The sequence below is a fragment of the Dendropsophus ebraccatus genome, chromosome 11 (assembly GCF_027789765.1).
Source record: "Dendropsophus ebraccatus isolate aDenEbr1 chromosome 11, aDenEbr1.pat, whole genome shotgun sequence".
NCBI lineage: Eukaryota > Metazoa > Chordata > Amphibia > Anura > Hylidae > Dendropsophus > Dendropsophus ebraccatus.
In genome coordinates this window covers 79,622,411-79,650,357 of record NC_091464.1, presented here as the reverse complement: position 1 = coordinate 79,650,357, position 27,947 = coordinate 79,622,411, and the positions used below count along the sequence as shown (strand labels likewise).

The following is a 27,947-nucleotide window of genomic DNA, read 5'->3' as shown; positions in this document are numbered from 1 at the left end:
TTCAGGCTATGTTCACACAACATACGTTTTATGAAAAGAACGGCTGTTGGACTTCAATACAGGTGATGCAACTGATGGCGGTTTCCTTTAACTGGAACTAGTGTAGTGGTACTATAGATATCCTCTTACTATTAGGCTAGTCAGTAGTAAGATATCTGTCAGATAATGTCTGTAAAAAGGTGCCCTTTGGGTCCCTTTACACAGACAGATTATCTGACAGATTTTTGCAGCCAAAGCCAGGAACAGGCTATGAAAATGGAACAGGTCATAAAGGAAAGACTGAGATTTCTCCTCTTTTTATACCTATTCCTGGCTTTGGCTTCAATAATTTGTCAGATAAATCTGCGTGTGTTAAGGCACCATTACACTGGACATTTTCGTTATAGCTTTTACTGCACCTATAAAGCCAGAATCAGGTGTGGACCATAATGAATAGATAATATTAAAGGGGTTATCCAGTGCTACAAAAACATGGCCACTTTGGCAACACTCTTGTCTCCGGATTGGGTGGGGTTTGAAACTCAGTTCCATTGAAGTAAATGGAGCTTAATTGCAAACCACATCTGTACTGGAGACAAGAGTGGGGCAAAAATGTCACTTCTTTGAGCGGAGAGCGGCGGCAGGGGAGGAGCGCACACCCTCTCATTCACTCACACACTGAGCATGCGGGATTCCGCGGCGGAGAGCTCCGCCGCAGAATTCTGCCGTATTCGCTCAGTGTGAATGGGGCCATAAGATGGAAATCCAGCTTAACCATTCCCTTAGGGCCCTATTACACGGAGTGCTAATCGTCAAAATCGGCCCTATCCGGTCGATTATCGCTCCGTGTAATAAACACAACAATTAGCAGATGATAACGATCATCGGCTGATCGTTGATATAGGTTTGACCTTTAATTGTCGGGCTCGTCTTGCGGTCTTCTCCTCACCGGGTCCTGCGCATTCCAGCTTCAGAGCGGCCTGTCTGAGCTGACAGGCCACTCAGCCAATCCTTGGACGGGACCACCGCCGCTGACAGGCTGCTCTGAAGCTGGAGCGTGCAGGACCCAGGGAAAAGAAGACCGCAAGAGGAGTCCTGCAGCATGGATAGGTAATGTATGCAGTTTACATTAAACGATTATCTGGCCGTGTAATAGCGTGTAATAGGCCCAGTAAACGAGCGCCAATCTAGCAGATCAGCGCTCGTTTACAGTTATTATCAAGCCCCCATTGGCCGTGTAATAGGATCCTTACTCTATGTGTGGTTCTCCGCACCATCCATAAGCTTAGATGCTGCATATACGATATAAACCTGTATAACACTTGTCTGTGTTTTATTTCTGCTCTAAAATCGCTTCACTTACAGTGTCACCTAGGTGGGGCTTCACAGCAGTTGGGCACTCTACCTACCTCAGAGATGAAGCCATGCCATGAAGCTCCGCCTAGATGGCACTGTCCATATAAGAAAGGGGCCCAAGTGCTGTGAAGCCCCTCCTAGGTGACACTGTCCACCAATGAAATCAAGAGATTTTAGAGCAGAAAGAAGACACAGGCAAGCGTTATACAGGATTTCTTGGTTGTCTCTCCATTAAAAAAATGTATAATATTGTTGGTTGACAGTACAGTAGGGGCGGGGCTTAACAGCCATGGTTCCCCATTTCGCCACCCACAACAGTGCCCTTGGCCCTCCCCACTCCGTGAGGTCATCACCATCTAGGCCCCGCCCCTCCACAGTCAATGGAATAGGCCAACCTAGAGGCGTAGGCCTGGCCCCCTCTGATCCGGCTGTCACAGCCATGCCCATTCTGATTACACTGCGGAAAGGGCGGGGCCTGGATAGCGATGACATCATGGAGGGGTTGTGCCTCTGGATATTTCTTAACAAAGATCATCCTAACCTGTTATGAAGGACGGCCTGCTAGCAGTGAGCATATCCTGTGTTTAAAACATGCAACACAAACACACAAGTGCACGGTAATACTTACTTTCTTCAGATGAAATCAACGGAAGCATTAAAATAGAAGTAACAGCATATTAGACAGTATAGAGGCATAAGACCCAATACATTATAGTACAGGGGGTGGAAACCTTGGCTGTCCAGTCATGATGGGAGTTGTAGTTCTGCAACAGCTGGAGAGCCGAGGTTCCCTACCATTGGTATAGAAGGAGCGTTATTAATCTATATGACATGATTTGCCTCCTTCCATGTGATTATCCGGGAAATCTCACATCTCTTAGTAAATAACACAACGTTAAATGGATATTCTTGTTCCATTTGGAAATTGGTACAATAAATAATAAATGTTACAATAGGAAAACATTTGCCGAAAGTGAAAATCTAATAACAAAATCAATAGCGGTCTGTGGAGAACACATTTATAAGTACAATTCAGGATGAAAGGGAAGAAAAAAGAAAAGGGTGGACTGATGGATATTTGCTGTATATCAAGCTTCTCACTTCCTTAATGGAATATATTGGATTTTTAAATCCCATCTAGAACAATTGGGACGTGTTGTGGTGCTGAGTGCCTCCTATCACTTTACACAATAGACAATAACAGGTACCTTTCATGTTTGTCCTGAGATAAAGATAATTGTTACAGTCTTCGGACCCGTCCTCTGATAATTAGAGATGAACGAACCGGGTTCGGGTTCGAGTCCATCCAAACCCGAGCGATCGGTATTTGATTAGCGGGGGCTGCTGAACTTGGATAAAGCTCTAAGGTTGTCTGGAAAACATGGATACAGCCAATGACTATATCCATGATTTCCACATAGCCTTAGGGCTTTATCCAAGTTCAGCAGCCACTGCTAATTAAATGCCGAAAGTCCGTGTTTGGATGGACTCGAGCATGCTCCAGGTTCGCTCATCTCTACTGATAACCCATAGATTCACATTCTCTAACAAGATGCCGGTGCTCCTACCCAACCAGGTCTCTATTTAGCTCACACCCCAACATCCCGCCATAGTCAGTCACTTACATTATGGGTCTGTCTGGGTCACCTGACACAGAGCGGAGAGACTGACTGATAAAAACGTGTCATAAGTCTCTATGTATGTGTAAGAGGAAAACTGGGACATTAACATGCAGTCTTATGACCATGCTCGTGTTATTTTCTCTCTGCTTGTAGTTATTAGTCCTTCCTGAGTTACTTAATCTCGGTCCTTCCTGTGGTAGCTTGTCCATCCTGAGTTACTTAGTCCCAGTCCTTCCTGAGGTAGTTAGTCGTTCCTCAGTTACTTAGTCCCAGTCCTTCCTGTGGTAGTTAGTCTTTCCTGAGTTACTTATTCCCAGTCCTTCCTCAGGTACTTAGTCCTTCCTGAGTTACTTAGTCCCAGTCCTTCCTCAGGTACTTAGTCCTTCCTGAGTTACTTATTACCAGTCCTTCCTCAGGTAGTTAGTCCTTCCTGAGTTAGTCTCAGTCCTTCCTGAGTTACTTAGTCCCAGTCATTCCTCAGGTTGTTAGTCCTTCCTGAGTTACGTAGTTAGTCCTTCCTGAGTTACTTAGTCCCAGTCCTTCATCAGGTAGTAAGTCCTTCCTGAATTACTTAGTCACAGTCCTTCCTCAAGTAGTTAGTCCTTCCTGAGTTACTAAGTACCAGTCCTTCCTCAGGTAGTTAGTCCTTCCTGAGTTAGTCTCAGTCCTTCCTGACATAGTTAGTCCTTCCTGAGTTACTTAGTCCCAGTCATTCCTCAGGTTCTTACTCCTTCCTGAGTTACGTAGTTAGTCCTTCCTGAGTTACTTAGTCCCAGTCCTTCCTCAGGTAGTTATTCCCTCCTGAGTTATTTAGTTCCAGTGATTCCTCAGGTAGTTAGTCCTTTCTGAGTTAATTAGTCCCATTTCTTCCTCAGGTAGTTAGTCCTTCCTGAGTTACTTAGTCCCAGTCCTTCAGGTAGTTAGTCCTTCCTGAGTTACTTATTCCCAGTCCATCATCAGGTAGTTAGTCCTTCCTGAGTTACTTATTCCCAGTCCATCATCAGGTAGTTAGTCCTTCCTGAGTTACTTATTCCCAGTCCATCATCAGGTAGTTAGTCCTTCCTGAGTTACATAGTCCCAGTCCTTCATCAGGTAGTAAGTCCTTCCTGAATTACATGACATCACACATCACATGCCTATTCTCTCCCCATTATCTCCATTCCTCCCAGTCTCTCCCTTGTTTCCTCCCAGTGTTTCCCATGCTGGGCAGCAGATGCATCAGATTCTGGTCAGTATCACAGCAGGTGAGCAGAGTCTCCAATCTAATGGTGTGTGAATAGGACACTACGTTCTACCTTGTTATATAGGGAATGCAGGCAGCAGTAAATACGGGCAATACATGTGAGAAGGTAAAGGAATAATGGGAGCTGTAATTATTTTCATTGATAACGCCACTGACTCTGCATAAGTACTTACCCGACCCGATCACTATAGTAAATAGGCCAAAGCTAGTAGGAAATCAGGGAGCGCAGAGAAGTAAGTATACACTTTATTTATTTATTTTGACAGATTCATCAGCCGTCAGAGGTGCATCACTCTTACATGTAGCAATGCACGCTTGGCAGCCGATAAGTTTAGGTCAGGACCTAAAGGCACGATCAGCCAATTACCGTTGTCATCAGCTGATCATTGTCTTTATTATACGGAGCGATAATCTGCCAAATCAGCCTGACTCAGCAGATTATCACTCCATGTAATAGGGCCCTTATGATGACATATATGGATATGTAGCGGTAATCTGTATTTATAAGCTTAGAAAACAGTTCTAGGCCCCGTTCCCACTGAGCAAAAGTAGCGGAATTCCGCGACGGAATTGTCCGCCGCGGAATGCCGTTAGCCTCCCGCTCATAATGGGAGTCTATGGGAGGTGTTCATTCTTCAGCGCGTACAGAGCAGGAATGTGCGCCTCCCATAGACTCCCATTATGAGCGGAAGGCTAACGGCATTCCGCGGTGGACAATTCTATCGCGGAATTCCACTACTTTTGCTCAGTGGGAACAGGGCCTTAGAATAAGGCTGGGTTCACACTGCGTTTCTGCAGTCAGTTTTCTTAATCCGTTCTTGTGCAAAAAAACTGATGAAAAACAGATGTATTAGTGTGCATTCATTTTGATCCATTTTTTCATTGACTTCCATCATAAAACAAACAAAAAAAAAAGATCAAAAACGGATAGAAATGGTGTATAACCAATAAGGGGATCATTGTGTAATGACCAATTTCCATAATAATAAAAAAATCTATTCTTGTTCTAATAAAATATAGTGCAAAATCTTTTTACTGTAAATTCTGAAAATTCTGCAAACTACAGAACCGGAGACAACTTTATAAGACAGCATAACAAGAAGGTTATTAATTCTGAGCCCCAAGCATTCAATCTACGATACTTAACTTTTTGTGAGTTCAAAAGAATTGATATTACACAATGCTGGAGACAATGTCACAGACCGAACACTATTCAGCTGCTAATAATACAAGGAAAAGTCTAACTCAGCAGCTTTATATATCAGGATATGAAGGTCTACAGGGAAGGGAGCACCGGGTCGCTTCTACTATTTGCTGCTAAAAAGCTAAAAAAAAAGAAAAAAAGAAAAGAAAAGAGAAAGGTCCTTGCGGTGATCCCCTCATTTAGAAGTAAAGAGATTATACAATACTATTGGGGAAACAATAAAGTTCAAGATGTTGCTACTTCCAGACCAAATGCTAATGTTTTCTCTTTTCTTGTAAAATACTTAGAGTGTACCACCAAGAGAACGCCATATGCCGACATCACTGCAATGCCTGGCATGGAACATTAGCGTTTAGCTCAGGGGTAGGGAGCCTTGGCTTCCCAGCTGTTGCAAAACTCCCATCATGTCTGGACAGCCAAAGCTTTAGTCTGACAGTTGATTTAAAAGTTTTGTTGTTGTTGTTGTTGCTGAAATACCCCTTTAACAGTACTAGTCTAGCCTGGAGGACCTTATTATATGTGTGTTTAGTTGTATATTTATTCTCTAGGGTATAAAAGAAACATAGCTTAAAGGAGAAGTCCGGTGAAAATTTTTATTAAAGTATCATGTTGCCCCTTAAAGTTATACAAATCACCAATATACACTTATTACGGGAAATGCTTATAAAGTGCTTTTTCCCTGCACTTACTACTGCATCAAGGCTTCACTTCCTGGATAACATGGTGATGTCACTTCCTGGATAACATGGTGATGTCACTTCCTGGATAACATGGTGATGTCACGACTCCCAGAGCTGTGCGGGCTGTGGCTGCTGGAGAGGATGATGGCAGGGTGATGCTCAGTGTCCCTCCAGTGCCCTGTGTCCCTCAGTGTCCCTCTGCCATCATCCCCTCCAGCAGCCATGTGGTAACCCCCGGTGGTGTTGTGTCAGAGGTACGGCCGGTTACTTGCTAGATGGTAGTGTGTGACGCCACTCCGGTGGTGGATGGCCGAGATACAGCCGGACCTTAAGATGTTACTTTGTGACGCCAGTGCCGGTTGGGCACACAGGTGTGATGGCACACCTGCTTTTAGTTTAGAAGGCCGGTTGTAACTTGTTCCCCTGTGAAAAGTGTTCTGCCGGACTGCTACAGGTTCCCTTGGGTTAGTGTAGTCACGGATAGCTGGAGCAGTGTAGTGACCCCCGGACTATCGGAACCGCCACCCACAGAAAAGGGAAATGTCCCAAGGTTGCGGTGTGTACTGTGTCGGTGTGAGGAGAAGAATCACAGAGTCTCTTTATCATAAATAAGCCTGTTTTTACTGGAAAAGTACATGTGTGCAGAAGGTTATACAGTTGTTCCTTAACAGTTGAAGTTTCTCTTGAGAAAGCACTTGATAATACATTTGATAATACTTTTGGACGAACAATGGATAATACAGCAACTAGATATGTGATAGAAATATAGTGGAGAGTACAGTTGTGATGACTGAGTAGCGTGTTGAGAGATACAAAGAATCAGAGTAGCCGAGAGGAGAATGTAGTGAGAGTCCCAACCCAAGCAGTACTGTGCACTGCCGGGATGTTGGAGGATGAGGTAGAAGAATACTTAGAAGAAGAAGAGAATACTTGTGCCCATGTATTAACCTTTGGGTCTTCACACCACCTAATGCCCACCAGTGTCGGGTGACCCGTCCTATGAGGGTGACACAAAGCCCCAGACCTTGTTATCTGGGATGAGCGGAATCCTGAGGGTTCCCTGCTGACAACCGCGCTGTGAGATAGAGTTCCTAGGCTTATCGCAACTTTGCTCTATCCAGATCAGTTCCTAGCTTACTGATGTCTGTGGATACTGTCCTGCACTGTGACTCTCCTAGTCAACGGCGTGGATTGAGATGATCTCTGACTTGTCCTCTCCTGTAAGAGTTTAGCACTTCATAGTGTTGTGTAGAATAACTTGAGGAGAAACTGTTAGCTATGTCTTGTCTGGCTTCCTACCCATACGGGGACCTGACTAAGACTGAACTACTCTTCCTGTGTCCCATGTGACTTCCTCCCTCAGCGTATGTAATGTGAGCTGTGAGTGGGTGAAGAGTGCAATAGAAGAAGTAAGAAGAGAGGTGATAGGAAAGAAGAAGAAAAGATTCCCATAGGTTCGCAGATCCATGTGACACACAAATAAACAATAATCCTTTACATACTTCAGCTGTGCAGCATCTGAATACACATATACACTAATCTAATATCTTAATACACACATCTAGTGGCAAAACTTTATCACTACCTTCATCACCACTGACTAACAATAAGTAAAGACTTTTACGAAGGGTGTAACCTATAGCAACACCCATGGTAAGACACCACAAGCCACAGCCCACACAGCTCTGGGAGTAAGGTCGGGACATCACCATGTTATCCAGGAAGTGACATCACCATGTTACCAGGAAGTGACATCACCATGTTATCCAGGAAGTGACATCACCATGTTATCCAAGACGTGAAGCCTTGATGCAGCAGTAAGTGCAGGGAAAAAAGCACTTTATAAGCATTTCCCGTAATAAGTGTATATTGGTAATTTGTATAACTTTTGGTGGGCAATACAATACTTTAATAAAAATTTTCGCCGGACTTCTGCTTTAACCTCAGCAGACACTGCATATCCCAAAGTTATTGCAGCAATAGAACTCACACTATCTATAGTGTAATTTAGAAGTTGGCTATTACAGCTTACCTGGGAGACAGCTTACAGCCATTCTGTATGTATGTAGATAATTTCCCAGAAGCAGCCAACATTAACCCAAGGTAAGCAGGAGAAGGCTTCATGGGTCTGGATGAGAATTCAGGATGGAACTGAACACCAACAAAGTACGGATGATCTGAAGAAAGAAAATGGGCAGAGCAGGTTGTGTATTGTATAGTAAATGTTTATGCATAATGGATGGTAACAGCTAAACTCTAACTAGTTACCATAATACAAACAGGGGGTTTCTATCATTTACACTGTATGGCTATGTTTCCACAACATCTTCTTTTGTCCGTTTCTCGGACATTTTCCGGACAGCCATCATTTAAATACAAAAACGCTCTGATTTTATGCCAATTACGACCGAATTTTGCATACAATGGCCATGTTTTGGCGACTAAATGATGGCTTTCCAAAACAACAGACACAAAACGGACAAAAGGAAGAAGACTATTAGAGGAAACTGAATATGTAATATGATTGGATGATGCCTGTCCCAGGTATACATACAATAACAACTGCCAGAGTACAGGAGCAGAAAACAGGAGAACGACTCAGGCCTTCCGCTCCCTGGCACTTCTGAGAGGAAGCAGGTGTAGGTCCTAACCATCTTGTGCGGGCGACACCATGCTTACACACAATGACCAATAGTGCCACAATGATGCTTCTACTGTGGGAAGAGCAGAAGTAAGTTTAGAGGGGTACTCTGGTAGAGTGGTTTCTGCTGCCATCTCTGTCCATGTCAGGAACTGTCCAGAGCAGGAGAGGTTATCTATGGGGATTTTCTGCTACTCTGGACAGTTCCTGACATGGACAGAGGTGGCAGCAGAGAGCACTATGTCACACTGAAAAGAGAATACACCACTTCTTGCAGGGCATACAGCAACTGGAAGACTTGAGATTTTTAAATTGAAGTAATTTACAAATCTGTATAAATTTCTGACACCAACTGATTTGAAAGAAACAAAAAAATGTCGCCGGAGTACCCCTCTAATTTCTGTTTATAAGTTATAATAATATGTCCCAAATAACCTCACTGTGGGTAGTTGTCCTGAGATTTGGACAATGCTAAGTACGCAGCCTTCAAAACCAATTTTGTTTTTCTTTCCCAACCCAGGGCTTTGCTAAGGTGCCTATATACACGAGTGCCCTCTAAATCTGCAGTGTTATATACTTCATATGATACAGCACTGACATATTCTGCAGCATTTTGGCAATAAGAGGATGACACCAGATATTCACCTTCCAGCTCGATGATCTCCATCCTCTGACCCTCAGTGTCATGACCAACAAACTTTAAACCTTTTTCTTCGAAATGTGGAATGAGTTCTGGATTTACCTGTGCAGCAATGGAAAGAACATCCTCTCAGTATTCACAGCACAGTGACATTTGTATACATGAAAAAAACAACATAAATAACACAAATATATAGCTCATAATACTGTATTGTATAGTCACAAGGTCAAATATAGTCAACAACGCTGAAAAGTCTATCTGGACCAACCTAACATGGTGTTTTAGAGAGCTCAACATAACAAACCCTCACCTGTGCTAATGGAGAAACCTGTTCTATGGGTTTGCAGTTCAGTTCTATTGAAGTGAATAAACCTAACTGTAATATCACACACAAGGACAAAGGCGGTGCTGTTTTTGCAAGAAAGTAGCTGTTTTTTTCTAATACAGGATAACCCCTTTAATAATAATATGTATGGCCGGCCTAAGAATTATATCTCAAATACAGTGGTGCCTTGGATTACGAGCATAATTCGTTCCGGGACCGCACTTGTAATCCAAATCACTCTTACACCAAAGCAAGTTTTCCCATAAGAAATCATAGAAATGCAGACAATCGGTTCTGAATAAGTTACTGTACAGTATAGCAATCAGCATGTGGAGTATAATGTATAGTAACTGCATAACCCTGATAACACAGCAGCAGTTTGTAGATACAGGATGGAACTGCAGATGCCCATAATGCAGTAGCGTAGTACAACAGGCTAGAATAGAGAAGCAGGGCTGCTGTCAGAGGTCTGTGTGGTCACATGACAGCAATGGGGAAGGGGTGTGTGTTCAGCGTGGGCCAATCAGGAAGTGAGAATCACAGAGCTGTGCAGGAGGACAGTGACTGAAACTTCTCTATACAGCAGTGTGTATAGCTGAGTGTGAGTGCAGGCACATTACAGCAGCAGTGTGTATAGCTGAGTGTAAGTGCAGGCACATTATAGCAGCAGTGTGTATAGCTGAGTGCAAGCACATTATAGCAGCAGTGTGTATAGCTGAGTGTGTCCTGTCCCCTGATGTAAGCCCCAGCCTGAAGTGGATCTGCTATGATTTGGAAGGTGAGGGAGACTTCCTGGGTTAGAGTACAGGGCTGTTGACCCCGCTCTGCAGACCATGCCCCTCCCCCACTCCCCATCCCACCCAGTACAGGGAGCTCTTACACCAAAGCAATGCTCTTGCACCAAGTCACAATTTTGAAAAACTGTGAGCTCTTAAACCAAAACGCTTTTAATCCAGGTTACTTTTAAACCGAGGTAACACTGTGCAATCTTCAATCTGTGTTTATGTACAGAACTCTCCTTTGTTTTGCCTATGTCCTGATATACAACACAAATAATATAACCCAGAGCTATGTGCTCAGTCTGCTATTAGTAAGGTGCTGTCAGTAAGTGCGGCACAATGTCGTCTAAATCACACGTGTCAGTAAGAGAGACGGCCGCTGACAACAAGGCCAATTACAGTAATTATAAACAAGAAAAAGTAGTATGAAATCATATGGAGTTGGTGCATTATATCATTCCTCTATGACACAAGAACTAAAAAGAAATACGTGACCCCATAAGGTCAATAAAATATTATACAAAAGGGAATTAGAAAGGCTCCCGGCTTCAACGGTAAGCAAAAATATGAAAACACAGACAAATAGGCCGTGCTCATGTAAAAGCAGTCACAGTTCATGAGATATCCTAGGAGACCCAGGATAATGCCATAAGAATTATGGTGGTGATGGCAACAATTATAGCCACAGGCTTCAAACCCGCCTAAATTTATGTGAACATCTGTAGCGTCAAATGCGAACCTGCAGAAGAATTGAGGCGTCAATAAAGGGGTATTCCGCTCAAACATAACTTTTGATATGTTGATGCCCATAGTGAGACTAACAGTTCCCTCCATACTTGTTATTATTAGAGATGAGCGAACCTGGAGCATGCTGGAGTGCATCCGAACCCGATCTTTCGGCATTTGATTAGCGGGGGCTGCTGAAGTTGGATAAAGCCCTAAGGCTATGTGGAAAACATGGATAGTCATTGGCTGTATCCATATTTTCCGGACAACCTTAGAGCTTTATCTAACTTCAGCAGCCCCAGCTAATCAAATACCAAACGATCAGGTTCGGATGGACTCGAGCCTGCTCTAGGTTCACTTATCTCTAGTTTTTATCTATTTAATCTCCTTCCCCCAGTTCTCAGCTGCTGCTTTCTGCTGAAGACACAAAAATCTGTGTGTGAGCCTTTCTCTTTGTCTGCCCCTCCTGCACCCTCCCTTCTGAGACAGCTGGCAGGTTTTACCTGCAACATTGTAGCTTCTTTGTAATGCTGGAAGGGTTAATTACAGTGAGTTTATCAGCAACTTGACCTCAGAATAACCCTACCGACTTTACAAAGAAGCTACAGTGTTGCAGATAAAGCCAGCCACAGACTTGTTTTGCAAACGATGAGCAACGATTTTATGATTAGCTTAAAAGATGCAATCAACGACATATGAATAAATTTCCGTTGAACGTTTGATCGTTGCTGCATACACATGGATAAATTATCACTTGAATTCAAACAATTTAATGATTTTTTTGTCTTATTATAATCTTTCTGTGTAATAGAGCCCTTGCATTGGTCTTCGCCCCACCAGTCAGCTCCTGTTGGATCTGGCACTGAACGATCGTTCGGTTTGACAGCTTATTTAAAGGGATTATCTATCATTCCACTTTTTTTAATAAAGTGGTCAGGCTAGGATAAATAAAGGAGTAGTGACTTGTTCGATCCCCCAGCTCTTCCAATGTGCCAGTTCCTGTTGCTCCCCTGGTTTGTTCTTGGTATCTGTCTCAACACAAGGAAGCGCCGGCTCTGCCCACCAATGCTTAGTGCAGCGACCTCTCTCTGCCAGTGATTGGCTAAGGACAGACCTATAAGAGGTGATCAGAGGGGACTGGGCACCATCTAAAGTAAACCAATGTATAACTGCTTTAAAGGAGACTCCAGCCTATTCACCATGTCAATAATCAATGCCTGCCCATTGTTTCCATGTATTTTTCCCCTTCTGATTCTGACATCAATCTTCTTTCCTAGATTACAATTCTGCCTCACCATTTGCACCATAGGGGAGATTTATTAAGACCGACATACTTGAATTAAATAAAGCCCTGCCCCCATTTACCCTGCCGAATTTACTACTAGCCATGCACCTGCTGCACGGCGGTCACAGTAATCTACACCCACAGATTAGAAAGATAGATAGATAGATAGATAGCATAGATTTCGGCCATAATTTACTCCCGTTACCAGACATAAACCATGATATACCTCCTTTCCTCCAGAAAAGGGTAAAATCTGCCTCTATCCTGAGTCGTAGCCCAGGGGTGCACAATGATAAATGGGCCCCCTTGCACCTGTTGTCCTGCTCCTGGTTGTGGCTAAGTTCCTGACAATGCTCCCATCTTATCCTCTGTTTTGTGACATCCTGACCATTTGCCTCTTTGGTTCTGATTCTGACTGCGTCACCTGTGCTACCACCACCAAATGGTGACTGTTTTTGAATTTGACCTGGTCCATAGCTCCTTGTGAGATTAAAGTGACTCTGTACCCACAATCTAACCCCCCAAACCGCTTGTACCTTCAGATAGCTGCTTTTAATCCAAGATCTGTCCTGCGGTCCATTCGGCAGGTGATGTAGTTATTGTCCTAAAAAAAAAACTTTTAAACTTGCAGCCCTGTGTCAAACTGCCGTGGCCTAGATTGTGTATGCATCAGGCTGGCACAACCTCTCTGTCCCTCCTCCCCGCCCTCCTCATCATTAGGAATGCTCCAGGCAGATTGTCTCCTATTCATCAGCTGTGTGAGCCCGGCACATGGGCTAGATCATCAAGGCACCTGTGCAAATGTTCAGTGCAGAGGGAAAGAAAAAATGGTGAAGAGGGTGGGGAGGAGGGACGGAGGGGCGGTGCAAAGTAAGGCCGCACATACTCCAAGCCACGCCCGTTGGGCACAGGGCTGCAAGTTTAAAAGTTGTTTTTTTAGGACAATAACTGCATCACCTGCCGAACGGACCCCAGGACAGATCTTGGATTAAAAGCAGCTATCCAAAGGTACAAGTGGTTTGGGGGGGACAGATTGTGGGTGCAGAGCTTTAAAGTGTCACTGTCAATTTAGCAGCAATTAATAGTACAGGCGATTTTAAGAAACTCGAAACTTTTGGGTTTATTAGGTAAATATACCATTATCTGCATTCAAAAAGACTTTCCCCAGAATCCCCCCCCCTCTCATTCACTATTCAATATCAGAAAATCTCGGCTCTTTTACATCAATCGAGCTCTGTGTAACCTATGGAGAGGGGAGGGGGAGGAGGGAGATTAGTCACCAGCAGAGAACAAAGGATTACACAGTGGGAGCTGTGTGAAAGCCGGTATTCACAGGTCAGAGAGGTCAGTGCTGACTTCAGAGTAGATAGCCCGGTGATGTAGCTGTAAATTAACTCTTTGTTGTCCTGTTTTGGTGCCTCATCTCCCTCCACCTCTCCCCTCTCCATAAGAGAACCATGAAGACAGGGGGGAGAGCTTCAAACTGCTTTTTTATGATAAAAATGCATTTTTCGGCTAATAATCCCAATTACATTTCTTAAAATCGCCTGTACTATTGATTTCTGCAAAAAAAAAAATTTAAACAACAGTAACACTTTAAAGATAATGAATGCTGAGGTCCTCCACATCGCAGTCTAGTTAGCACCAAAGTTTTTGTGAGTTACAGGATCACAATTTCCATTGAAGTCTGATACCCGGAGGTCGGGTGTAGAACAGTGCGGAATTTCTAGTGACATGAAGGTAAAAGACTAATTCCTGTTACTGCAGATCCATGATAATCCCTGATATCTGTTGGGATAGTGACAAAATAATTCTAATGGATACAGTAAAAATAGTGACTGATTCCTGTTGGTACAGAGCAAAGAAAGTATCTGATATGTTGTTGTGCAAATGCACTTTGGAGGTATCACAGTTGGCTGGGTTCACACTACGACTGCAATCCGTTTTTTTATCTGTTTTGCAAGATACGGATGCAATCGTTTGCATCCGTTTTGATCTGTTTTTCTATTGACTTCCATTATAAAAAAAAAAAAAGGGATTAAAACACATCCTTTTTTTTTGACAAGCACAAAAATGTACTTGACCTTATTATTGTGTACGTTAAAAAAAAAGGACGCATTTTGATCCGTTTTTTTTTTTTTTTCAATGATGGAAGTCAATGGAAAAATGGGTGTACACAACTGCATCTGTTTTTTTCCATCCATTTTTTGCAAAAGCGGATAATAAAACAGGTTGCAAAAACGTAGTGTGAACCCAGCCTTATTTATATGAGGTGGAACAGCATATGGCCATGCAACCCAAGCAGTACTTCTGTGATCTATCATGGAGCAGGGCCAGACTGGCACTAAGAAGCAGCCCTGGCACACAAACCCCACATACAAATCTCCCCGCACCCATTGCAGAAAATTGTCAGATACCATCAGATACCAGGTGTACGCAGGTGAGTATTATCACTCTGCAGACTATACAGAATACAGCAGAGATCAGACCTATAACACATATAGTTTTTTTAACCCCTCATTAGCACCCAATATAGTAGCTTCCTCTTTCATCGTCCGGTGCAGGCAGCATGGTACAAAGACACAGCCTGTGCCGGATGTCCCTGCAGATGAATGATAGAGGGGCTGCAGGTCACATCTGGAGCAGGCAGTTTCTTTGTTCCACTCTGCCTGTGCTAGAAAAAAAGAAAGGAGCTGATGGGGAACAGGAGAAGTGAGTTGCCGTTATAAAAATTACCTGGCAGCACCGCAGCCGCCGATTAGCAGCATGGCAGCATTGCCAGTTAATCTTTAGTACCACATCATTTACTTTTGCAGCCCAGGTGCGCCCCCCCCTATCGGACTGGCAATCTGGGCAGCCCACCGGGAATATGCCTGGTCTGTCAGATTGTCAGTCCGGGCCTGCCATGAAGTGTATATATAGCAAAACTGCTACAACAGAGTGTTTACTACCTGTATAGATAGAATGTGAAAGGATCAGAGACGGGGGACACAGGGACCTGCTAAGGGTTTCAGTGTATAACCCACACCCACTGGAGGGCAAGCCATCTGATTGTTAGTTCATTACAGGAACCTGATTTGCTGGTAGCACCGGACTTTATTGTGACCTAATGAATTACATGGGAAAGTGTTATGTAATCTATGACGAGCTTCTGATGAACTGATGAGCTGCTGTAGATCCAGGGGAGAACATGTGGGCCTCCACAGTATACAGCTCTCTATATTTTATAGGGAATTAGTATATAAGAGTATGAATACTTATTTATATTAATTGACAGCAATATATATTTAATCAGCGCTGTTACCACAAGGTCGGCGCCCCCGGCAGAGCATAGGCAATAATACGTGATATCCTTTTCTTCATTATTCTCACAGCCCTCGGCGGCCTGACCTGATGTCAAGAATGTATTTTTATGCTGCCGCTCACAGACGTATAAAAATGCCAAGAAAAGCTGTAAAATGTGTAAAGTATTTCCGATTCTATAACAGCTCGCCAGAATTACAAGAAATAATAGGAACGTTATAGAACCGGAATGTGAACAAAACACAGTGTTAGATTTCCAATTGGCTCTGACTGTGCCCATTACTGTACCTGGGAATAGGGTATAAATTAACCCCTTAATGAACAGAGTGTTTGGGTTCTTAAAAGCTACGGACATTGAATGCATTTTTCACCGCAGCATTGTACCTGTTATGGTGTGAAGAACGGATTGCAAAAAGGCGGTGTGACCCCAGTATTTGTATGTTATCTATAATTCATTATATACTATGTACATTGTAGAGTTTTTTTCCATTTATATGCTACATAAATAAACTTAGAAAAAGTTATAGGGTTGTTCCAGGATACAAAGTATGCTTGCTTTCTTCCATACACAGTGCCAGGCAGGTCCACAAGTTACTGTATATGTGGAAGTGCAGCTTAGGCCCATTCACTTCAATGGAGCTGAGCCATAATACCAGACACAACCCATGGACGAGTGTGGTGCCATCAGCAAGAGGGCAGCCATGTTTTTGTAATACTGACTAACCGCCTTAATGTTGATAATAAGATACTTGCCTCATAGCGATGGCGATGTCGCTCCTCTACAAAATCCACATTCTCGTACAGCTGTTCTGAAAAAATAAGAGTAAGCATGTAAAATTCTGGATTGTGTAACATAAATTACAGATTCACATACAACCGGTCTTACATTTAATAATGAAAATTTGCTTACAAAATTATTTCTTTTGATGAATTATAGAGACAAATGAGTGTGGTATAATAATACTGGTGAGGCCATAGACTGTTAACATACAGAATTACATGCATTTTGATCAGTTTTTATATAATGGAAGTCAATGGAAAAACAGATCCAAAGGAATGCACACAAATACATCAGTTTTTTCATTCATTTAAGGCATAAACCGGGTGAAAAAAAAGCAGTGTGAACCCAGCCTTACTGCGCACATATATAGATCCATCAGATTATAGGAATTCATGCACAAAAGGGCTTAATGTGTCCCTGTCATTATTTTGACATGTAAAAAAAATCAGTCAACTCTTTACACCCTGAGCGGTTACAGACATGGCTAGGAGAAGTGCCCCCGCTATCTGTATTCTTCATATTGCTGCACAGGATGAGCTCCATTGTTTCTTTATATTTATTAACTTACAAAGAGATTAGAATATTTCTGATCACTACAGATGAGCGAACATTGAGCACTTTCTGGTGAGTCCAAACCCGAACGCTCAGCATTTGATTACCGGTGGCTGAAGAAGTTGGCTGCAGCCCCAAGGCTGACTAGAAAGTATAAGCACAGCCATAGGCCCTTGTCACTAGTAATCAAGTGCTGAGCATTTGGGTTCGGACTAACCTGAACATACTCAAGGTTCGCTCATCTCTACTGATCACTTACAGCAGCCATTTTTGCTAAACATGACTCTCGAATCAGCTTTTTAGCATTTAAAGGAGAAGTCCGGCAAAATTTTTTATTAAAGTATTGTATTGCCCCTCAAAAGTTACCAATATACACTTATTACGGGAAATGCTTATAAAGTGCTTTTTCCCTGAACTTACTACTGCATCAAGGCTTCACTTTCTGGATAACATGGTGATGTCACTTCCTGGATAACATGGTGATGTCACTTCCTGGATAACATGGTGATGTCACTTCCTGGATAACATGGTGATGTCACTTCCTGGATAACATGGTGATGTCACTTCCTGGATAACAAGGTCATGTCATGACCCGACTCCCAGAGCTGTGTGGGCTGTGGCTGCTGGAGAGGATGATGGAAAAGGGATGCTCAGTGTCCCTCCAGTGTCCTGTGTCCCTCAGTGTCCCCCTGCCATCATCCTCTCCAGCAGCCACAGCCCGCACAGCTCTGGGAGTCAGGTCGTGACATCACCATGTTATCCAGGAAGTGAAGCCTTGATGCAGTAGTAGGGAAAAAGCACTTTATAAGCATTTTCTGTAATAAGTGTATATTGGTGATTTGTATAACTTGTAGGGGGGGGGGGGGATTACAATACTTTAATAAAAAATTTTGCTGAACTTCTCCTTTAATGGGAACCACTTTGGTAGTGAGAGAACATGCTAGCAAAATGCCAGTTCACAATCAGTTTCTGAGAAGTCAATTGAAAACTAATAACTAGTTACACCCCTGGTGTCTGGTACATATGCCTGAAAGTAGTTTTTAAGCTAATAAATAATTTCAAGAAGTTACAGCTTCAGTTATTTTTAGTTTTCTTGAGGTTCATACACTGAAAAGATGAAAAGTCCTCAGTATGGCTGCCGGGCAGAGGACTGTCACTAAATGGCTGGAAAAAGAAATTAATAACCTTCCCAAACAATCCTATAATACAAAGAAAGGCGCCATAGCAAGATAGGACACCTAATAACACTTATTCAAGTCTATCCCCTGTCTCCACCGGTATGACAATGATTACACGACCATACTCAGGGTCATTCTCTCAGCTCTAGGCAATAGAAAAGTCTGTATAGTCAGAAGGAAATCTCAAGGTTTTCCTTTCTTGTCCACAACCAAAAGAAAAAAACAAAAAAAAAACTGTATACCATCCACAAATATAAAACCAGTCACCAAAAAACAAAAATACATAAATCATACGACCACAACAAAAGAATAAAAAGCTGTATACATCCACAAATATAAAGACAGTAAACTAAAACCAAAAATACATAAATCATACAACCACAACAAAAGAAGAAAAAGCTGTATACATAAAGACAGTCACCCCCATTTTTCTTGGTAAAAATAAAATTCCTCTGTATTATTATTTATAACGGTTTGGAGGTGTGTTACTTATAGTATACAGCTTTTCCTTCTTTTCTGTGGTCCTATGGTTTATGTATACTTTACTGCCCTCATAGTTGGTGGTGACCATTCCACCATTGGTTTACAAGGTTTCTTTCCTTACCAGGACATACTGTAAGGCTCCTTACTAAATAATTGCAAACCTACTAACATTGAAACCCATAGAGAAAAAAGTGCAAGTCATTCAGGGTGTAGCACTGTATCACAATCATGGATATATACCATTTGGTTACGTTTTGTTTTGCTTTATTAGGCTATCTTCACACAATGTCGTAAAAAGGAATGACGTCCGCTTTTTGCGTTTAAAAAGACGTCCGTTGTTGCATCATTTTAATATGCTTGACTAAAATGCATTGAAGTCTATGAAATAACGGACATTTCATTAGCTTCATTAGCATAGCGATCTGTGCCGCAAAATGCGGTCCGCATTACAATATGTCCTTTTTTTTGCGGCACGGATCGCAGCCCCGTACACACGTATGAACAGGGCCATTGAATACCATTGGTTCTATGTTCCAACAGATGTGTGAATATAGCCTTACTTATGGAGAGGGGAGGGGGAAGGAGGGAGATTAATCACCAGCAGAGAGCAGAGAACAAAGCATTACACAGCGGGACCTGTGTGAAATCCGGTATTCAGAGGTCAAAAAGGTCAGTGCTGACTTCAGAAGAGATTTAGCTGTAAGTTAACTCTTTTTTGTCCTGTTTTGGGGCCTCATCTCACTCCACCCCTCCTCTCCCCATTGAAAACCATGAAGACAGGGGGGAGCGCTTTAAACTGCTTTTTTTATGATAAAAATGCATTTTTCGGCCAATAAACCCAATTACAAAGGTTGTTAAAATCGCCTGTACTATTGATTTCTGCAAAAATAATTTAAACGATAGTGACACTTTAAATGAGGACATAAATGCTGAACAGATCGGTGTATTACTGGCATCATTCTATTCAGCAGTTCTCCTAATATGCAGAAGAATAGGATTCTTGCCACACCCTTCCCCCCACCCTTCAGCTGCTAATTGACAGTTGACTGCCTATACACAGCATGGATAGATAACTGCCAATCTGCAGCTGGTGGGTGGGGTTTTCTGCTGCTCATGAATATCCAGGACTACTGAGCTCATGCACATAATGGAGAGGACTACTTATTGTCCATGTTATTCAGGAGGAGATCTCTGGAGCAGCTGCACAGAACAATATAAGTGATACATCATTCTGTTCAGCTTCTCTGTCACTAGTTTATGCTATCCCTAGATAGGACAGTATAAACCTGCTGACAGAGTCACTTTAAGTGACATGACTGTCCATAGAGTGATATCACTTGTCAGCCATGGCATTCACAGTTCTTCCCCAAATAGTCATATCTGAGTCCAATAATTTCTGTATGTAATGGAAGTATAATGAATACATACTTAGGATGGAGCTACTTGCTGTAAATATGGTCTTCCTCTTCCCTAGTCGCATTGTTCCCCCCATGTCTCCCGGGTTGTGTTCAGGCATATCAATCACCTGTAAGAAACAAGATACCGTAACATAAAATACAACACACACACACACAAAAAAATGAACATAAAGCAAATTTGTCAAAATTATCAATAAAGATTTGTCCATAACTACTAATCTGTTTCAGAAGTGATAACTGGAAATATGCACTATTAATGTTTTCATGCAGGTTGTCACCAGTTTAAAGGGGAAGTCCAGTGCAGGCCAAAAAATTTTTTTGGGGGTGGGGGTGGGGGAACATAAAAAAGAAGTTATATTCACCTGTCCTGGTGCACGCACAGTGCCGTGTCCCACTCCTGGACCCCAGCCGGCTGTCTTCTTAGATCCCCTCTAGCTACGTCACAACCCGATTGACAGATGCCCCGCTCAGCCAGTCAGTGATTGGGGTGGGACACCGCTGCAGTCATGGATTGGCTGAGCAGGCCAAATCCTACCCACTTGTGACATTACACCCGGGTGGTGACGTACTCAGAAACTGGGAGAAGAGAACATACGGCAGGGTATAGGAGCCTGGTGACACAGCGTAGGCACGGGGACAGGTAAGCATATTGTCTTTCTTAATTTCCCCCCACCCCCTGCCCATAATGATTCACCCCCCTTCACACAAACTTTACCTTTAACCACATGTCTGAATGGTAAATGTGAATGTGAACGTGCTCCGATAACTGACACACCTCCACCAGTGGCTGAGCATATGTGTATGGGTATATAGATTTGTAATTTACTTCTATTTTATCATCTCCAGTCTTCCAGTACTTATCAGCTGCTGTAAGTCCTGCAGTCTTTCCAGACTGACACAGTGCTCTCTGCTGCCACCTCTGTACATGTCAGGAACTTTCCAGAGCAGTAGAAAATCCCCATAGAAAACTTCTCCTTCTCTCCAGACTGGAAATAATACACCAATTCCCGCAGGACACACAGCAGCTGATAAGTACTAGAAGACTGGAGATTTTTACAAAGAAGGTATCTACAAATCAGTATACATTTCTGAAACGAACTGATTTGGTAGGAATAAAGACATTTTTTTTTTTATAAAAACAAAAACATTGATACATAACAATATCTATTCAGCTGTGCCGCTAGTTCTGTTAGCGGTCCAAGTAAAGACTATGGCGGACATTTACCAAGGGTTTTGTGATTATTTTTAGGTGAATAATTGGATTTTTTTAGTCTAATGCTGCGTTTACACGGAAAGATTATCGTGCGAATTTGCACGATAATGATTGAATTCGAACGATAATCGTACGTGCAAACGCAATGAACGATCAAGCAACGAGCGAGAAATCGTTTATTTTTATCTTTCAACATGTTCTTAAATCGTCCTCGGTCGTTCACAAAAAATTTGCAGATTGTTCCGTGTAAACAGTCGTTCACCGATTTAACCTATGTGCGAGATAGGCTTAGGCGATCGCAAAACAATCACAAAAATTTTTCCGTACGATATATCGTTCCGTCTAAACGCTGATCTTTATAAAAAAAAATTGTTACTTCGAAATCGTCAATCGTACAATCGGGCGAATTAAACCCAGCATAAGTTCTCTTTATGAACCAGTATTCGCGGGCGAAACTTTTTTAAATGTGACTTTTTTTTTAATCTGCCTGCTTGCACCCAATTTATCATTTGCAATTTTTTAAAAAAAAGTTGTGCAGGCCTATGTGTGGTCAGTACCAGGGGAATTTTGTTTATGCCATTTTTGTGAATATTCTGAAATTATTCTGCAAATATTCTGAGAATATTCTATTCACAAATTTATGAAAAATTTGTTGTCAAAAGTCCTATAAAAAAAGACAAAAATTGCACGTTTTTGACTTATTAGTAAATCTCCCCATTGTGAAAGGACTAAGTGCCTGAAACATATGAGTCAGGCATAAGGAGACTCTGGATCAATATGTATGGACTTGCTGCAGGACGTCTTGTTTGGTTTGTCCGGTGTGAATCTGACCCTCCAGACCCGTCCTTGCACATGGCATAGACAGAAGGGTGCACCTATTATTTATTATGTGTGTTATACAGATAGCAGTCAAGTGACAAGGAAGTAGTGAGCTACAAAGCAGACCAGAAGTCGCTGTCTATCAATGCTATGGACGCCGTATACATTGAATCATTCTATGTTCTATAAGTTCTGTTGCAAATCTTATAACACAGGCTGCATAAGAGCCGAGGGCAAAGAGGAGGAAGGGGCTCTAACACCTGGAAATCTCACTATGAACTGTTCAAGCGAAGACACTAAGGGCTGACCGCTGAATACTGATGTACTACTGAGGTCACCAGGGGGGGTTCAATCCCTATGCACCGCCGCGTTCCACTCCGGTGGCATATGTGCCGGCAGCCAGAACATTAGCACTTAGCTGATTGTGAAGGGAAACAAGGGAACAGAGTCCGAAGAGCGGAATACTAACTCATAAAAGAATTCAGGACATGATCAGACCAAATAAAATTATAAGGAAGCCTTATAATTAACCCATTCAGCATCAGACAGACTATATCATTTTAATATGTAATAATACTAAATGACCCACCTTAGACTAACAAGGGTAATGGATGTCTATATATATATATATATATATATATATATATATAAATATCAGCCCCCTGGATACTAGGTATTAGCTGCTAAAGCGATATCAAAGCCCCAGGGGGAAAACAAGGAAAACTATCATTGACCCCTATATGTAAAATATGTCATGTAAAACAAGTAGTATATGGGGAAGGAGGATCATGGCGTCTCTGTCTTCAACACCTAAACACATAGAAACCCTTTTAAGTGTTGCATATGAATGGAACAGCGAGCACCGGCCCAGGCCGAAGCACTAAAGTCGGCCGGCCCGCCCCCAGTGGGAGGAAACCCCTCTCATCTATGACGCTGCTCCATTAGAATCAATGAGCGGGAACCAGGCCACAGTTCAAAAAAAGGACCACCGCACTGGGTTTGCTGTGTCGGCGCCATTCTACTCATATGCAACACTTAAAGCAAATGTACTTCATGGTACGTTTTGTGGTGAGCCCCCGGATGGTGTTATAGCGGTGGGACGGCCGGTCACTTGCTAGATGGAAGTGTGACACCACTTCTATGGAGGATGGCCGAGATACAGCCGGACCTTTGGGTTTTGTCACATGATGCCAGTGCCTGGTGGGCACACAGGTGTAATGGCACGCCTACTTTTAAGTTGTAAGGCCGGTTGTACCCTTTTCCCCTGTGGTCGGTGTCCTGTCGGGTTGCTGCCGGGTCCCTTGGGATAGTGTAGTCACAGGTGGCCAGAGTAGTGTAATGACCCTCCCGAATAGTAGGACCCGCCACCTACAGAAAGGGGAGATGGACCAAGGTTGCGGTGTATATGCTGTGTAGGTGGTAGTGAATAATCACAGACTCCGTGGGTAACATTGAATTGATTTACTATTGGCAAATGTGCAGCAGGTAATACAGATGAGCTAAGATAAACACTTGAAAAAGTTCCAATAAATACTGAGACGCAAAACCACCAGATCTGTGGAATAAGTGCTGAGTAGGATGTAGGAGTGTTGGTAGAGTTGTACTGAGGTATCGTAGTAGAAAGGAGGGTGCCGTGAGAGTCTCAACCCAAGTAGTAATGTGGGGATGTTGGAGTGTATAGAAGAAGACTTTTAGAAGAATAAGAAACTTGTACCTGTGTATTGACCTTCCTAGAGTCTTAACACCACCTTATGCCCACTAGCATTGGCTGAACCGTACTAAGGGTGACACAGGCCCCAGACCTTGTTACCTGGTATGAGCAAAGTGCTGAGGATTCCCTGGCTGACACTCGCGCTGCGATATGGAGTTCATAGACTTTTATAGTAACTTTGTTCCACTCGGATCAGTTCCTAGCTGTTTGGCTCTTTTGGATACTGTCCTGCACTGTTGTTTCTCCTAGTCCTCGGCGTGGGTTAAGATGATCTGTTGGCTAATCCTCTCCTGAGGGGTTTAACACTGCATCATTCAGGGTATAGAAGTTTGTAAGAGAGCACTGTCCTGCGTCCTACCATGCTGGGTACTAAGACTACTCCTCTTCTTTATGAGGGGACCTGGCTGAGGGCCAGGGCCCAGGTAGGACCACTGTGGAGAGCTATCTCGTCTGTGTCCTTCCTCCACAAAATCTCGTCTAAGACTCCTCCTTCACCCAAGGGACTAACTTCCTGTCCAGCATGTAAGGTATGCTGTGGTTGGGTGGAAAGAGTGCAACAGAAGAGCAGAAAGAGAAGAGGTAATAGGACAGAAGAAAGTAAACATCCTACTGGTTCACAGATTTTTGTACACATAAACACAATAACCCTTTGAGACACTTCAGCTGTGCAGCTTCCATACTTCAATACATAACACAGTGAGCTCTAGTGGTCGTCTCTTAATACTACTTTGGCTGCAATAAGACCACAAAAAGTACAGACTTTTGCGCAGGGTGTGAACAACAGTAACACCCCTAGTGGGATACCACACATTCGCTTTAAAGTCCTAGGTTTTAGATTGATGGATAGATAGATAGACTGATCAGGCAGAAAGATATTACAGCATTAAAGAGAGCGAGATACGTAGATAGTAAGTGGTTACAATATATGAGAAAAAATATGAGAGAGTGAGATAGATAGATAGATGATCTTCCACCATCTTGCTCCACCCCTCCATCTTATTTTCAGTTAATAGTTGCACTCTGTCCCCCAAGTCCGCTGCCTTGGGGCCCCCGTTGACTCTACCCTTTCTCGTAAACCACACAGACATCGACCACCTCCTCCCACCTCAAAAACATTTACAGAATCCGCTCTTTTCTTACCCCTGACTCCACAAAACCGCTGGTACATAGAGTAAATACATAGAAAGAAGACAGAGTGTTTTTAGTTCTTCAGTGGATATTTTGCATCCTATTACATTTAACTAGTAAAGTTTCATCGATACCCGTTCATACTAATCAGCCATATATATATATATATATATATAATAATCCCTGACACTGGGGAAGCAGATGGATGTATCCTGACAATGGGGAAGCAGCTGGATGTGTCTCCTACACGGAGATGGATGTATCTTAACAATGGGGAAGCAGCTGGATGTATGTCTCCTATACAGAGATGCAGCTCCTTGCAGTAAGTGCTGTCTCTGAATACCAATACCCATACAGTCTCCTTTATTAGCCGGGAGGACAGACTCTCATAGTGTGACTGACTACCATGTTCCTTACAGCTGCGCCTTTGGTGCCAGTCTCCTGTGATGTCTCATTCATGTCACATCGCAGGTGCCAGGAGGAATAAATGTGTCACCAACCATATAAATGTCAGGGCCTGAGATCATGAATATTGTACGCTGTAGTCTTCATAGACCGTGATGGGAGCGCGGCTGCTTTTATGGATCACTTGTTAATTCAATTGCCCCGGCTTCTGTCTCCTGTGACACCTGATGGGAATTACAACATGAATTAACAATAGATGCAGCAGCCACACCGGTTGTCCTGATGAAGAGACCACTGTATTCTGGTCAGGCACAGATGGTTACCACCTGCTATAAGGGTCTTATTGGACAAAGCGATTTGTAATGATTAACCGTTGCAAACGAGATTCTTTATCGTTAACCTGAAATCGTTAACCATATTATACAGAGCGATAATCAGTAGTTACTACGATCATTTACTCAATCTGATCCCAGCAATAGGAGGAACGATGTGGAATTACACTGAATGATTAGTGAACGAATGCGGAAATAGGGTCCATTAACACAGAAAGATTATCTGACAGATTATCTGCCAAAGTTTTGAAGCCAAAGCCAGGAATGGATTTGAAAAGAGGAGAAATCTCAGTCTTTCCTTTATGACCTGATCCCTGTTTATAGTCTGTTTTTGGCTTTGGCTTCAAATCTTTGGCAGATAATCTGTCAGATAATCTTTCTGTGTTAATGGACCCTTAAGGCCCTATTCCACCAACAGATCTGACGACAGATTATCTGCCAAAGATTTGAAGCTAAACCCAGGAGTGGATTTGAAAAGAGGAGAAATCTCAGTCTTTCCTTTATGACCTGATCTCTGATTATAGTCTGTTCCTGGGTTTGGCTTCAAATCTTTGGCAGATAATCTGTCGTCAGATCTGTTGGTGGAATAGGGCCTTTACAGTAAATGGTTAACAATGATTTTAGGGTCAGATCTAAGGGCCCTATTACATGGGACCATTATCGTGCGGAAAATTGTTATATCATTCAAATTTAAACGGTAATTGTTCTGTGTAATTGCAGGCAACGGTCAAAAAATCGCTCATATGGCGTTGATTTGTATCTGACCCTAAAATCATCGTTAATCGTTCGCTGTAATTCCACATTCGATCACTAATTGTTTAGTGTAATTCCACATCGCTCCTTCTATTGCTGGGATCAGATGCAGTAAACGATTATAGTAACGACTATCGTACTGTGTAATATGATAAACGATTTTCAGTTAACGATATCCAATTCCGTTTGCAACCGTGTATCTTAATCAACAACACACTAATAATTTTTTTGCCAGCAATTACACAGGACGACTATCGTTTAAATTTGAACATATAGCGATTTCCACATGATAATTGTCCCCTGTAAAAGGGCCATTAGGGTCGTATTACACAGCAGGATCTGGAGGAGGAAGTGAGGGCCGACTTCCAGGTTAGCGCTCACTTCCTGCTCATTCCCTGTCCGCTGTCTGTGCTATTATACGCACAGACAGTGAGCGGGAGGAGTGGGGGAGGGGCTGCCCAGGGGACCTGGCCCGCTGAAGTCAAGGGCAGTCTGCCGCCCCCACTTCTATTACACAGAGTGGGGAGTAGCAGACCGTCTCTCTTTATTGTGATTTTTTAACCTGTTAAAAGACCATGATGAGCCAACATTGTGCGCGTCGGCAGATCGTAGTCTTTAAGCAGGCGCTATTACACCAAACGAATACCGTCCAGAACGTCTGGTAATTGGCCAAGTATGGCCGATAATTAGTTTGATGTAATAGGGCCAGAAAGTTATACAGATTTGCAACTATCAAAAAATCTCCAGGCTTCCAGTACTTATCAGCTGCTGTATGTCCTGCAGGAAGTGGCGTATTCTTTACAGTCTGACACAGTGCTCTCTGCTGCCACCTCTGTCCATGTCAGGAACTGTCCAGAGAAGCAGCAAATCCCTATAGAAAACCTCACCTGTTCTCCATAAAAATAAAGGTTTGGTAAATGGGGGGTGGGGGGTAGTTGGGGGTAGTGTTGTGTGTCTCTCCGCGCCCTTGTCTCACTTAGCAGCTCTTTCCTCCCCTGTTTATAGACATCAATGGGCAGCATGTAATCTCATCTCTCAGTAAACGTGGTGCATTTTTATAAGTTTCTCAGAATAAACTACAAGTTGGAAAAGAAAGAAAAGCGAAGGAGTAAAGGAAGGAATATACCGTCAGATAATAAAATGCTAAATCTGCTGAAAGGTTAATCACCCTATAAGTCTATGCATCTATTATATTGTTTAACAATGTCCCATTATCCCACTTTAGACAGAGTTTACTATTTCTGCATCTCTTGATATTCGTGAGCTGAATACGGTGGCGCTGGTTACCAGCCAAGGATGCTAAACGCATAGGGAATGTGTAAATTAGATCTATGCTTTGGCTTTTTGCCCTCGGATACTTATTATGGGCTTTATTAAGCACTTGCTTGGGA

General features: G+C 42.8%; 1 protein-coding gene across 4 annotated transcripts in view; it reads right to left on the bottom strand.

The window, feature by feature from the left end:
* The window catches only part of CTPS2 (CTP synthase 2), a 135,461-nt gene that overhangs the window by 28,509 nt on the left and 79,005 nt on the right, over window positions 1–27,947 (bottom strand). For 3 of the 4 annotated variants that reach the window (XM_069946281.1, XM_069946280.1, XM_069946283.1), the window contains 5 exons: window positions 20,206–20,302; window positions 16,537–16,592; window positions 9,371–9,467; window positions 8,117–8,261; window positions 5,446–5,525 (listed from right to left, as the gene is read on the bottom strand). In XM_069946281.1, coding sequence (XP_069802382.1) covers window positions 5,477–5,525; window positions 8,117–8,261; window positions 9,371–9,467; window positions 16,537–16,592; window positions 20,206–20,302 — 444 coding nt within the window. In that variant the 3' untranslated portion in view covers window positions 5,446–5,476. Of the gene's footprint in view, window positions 1–5,445; window positions 5,526–8,116; window positions 8,262–9,370; window positions 9,468–16,536; window positions 16,593–20,205; window positions 20,303–27,947 lie in introns of those variants that run through there. The other variant, XM_069946282.1, reaches the window with a different exon arrangement.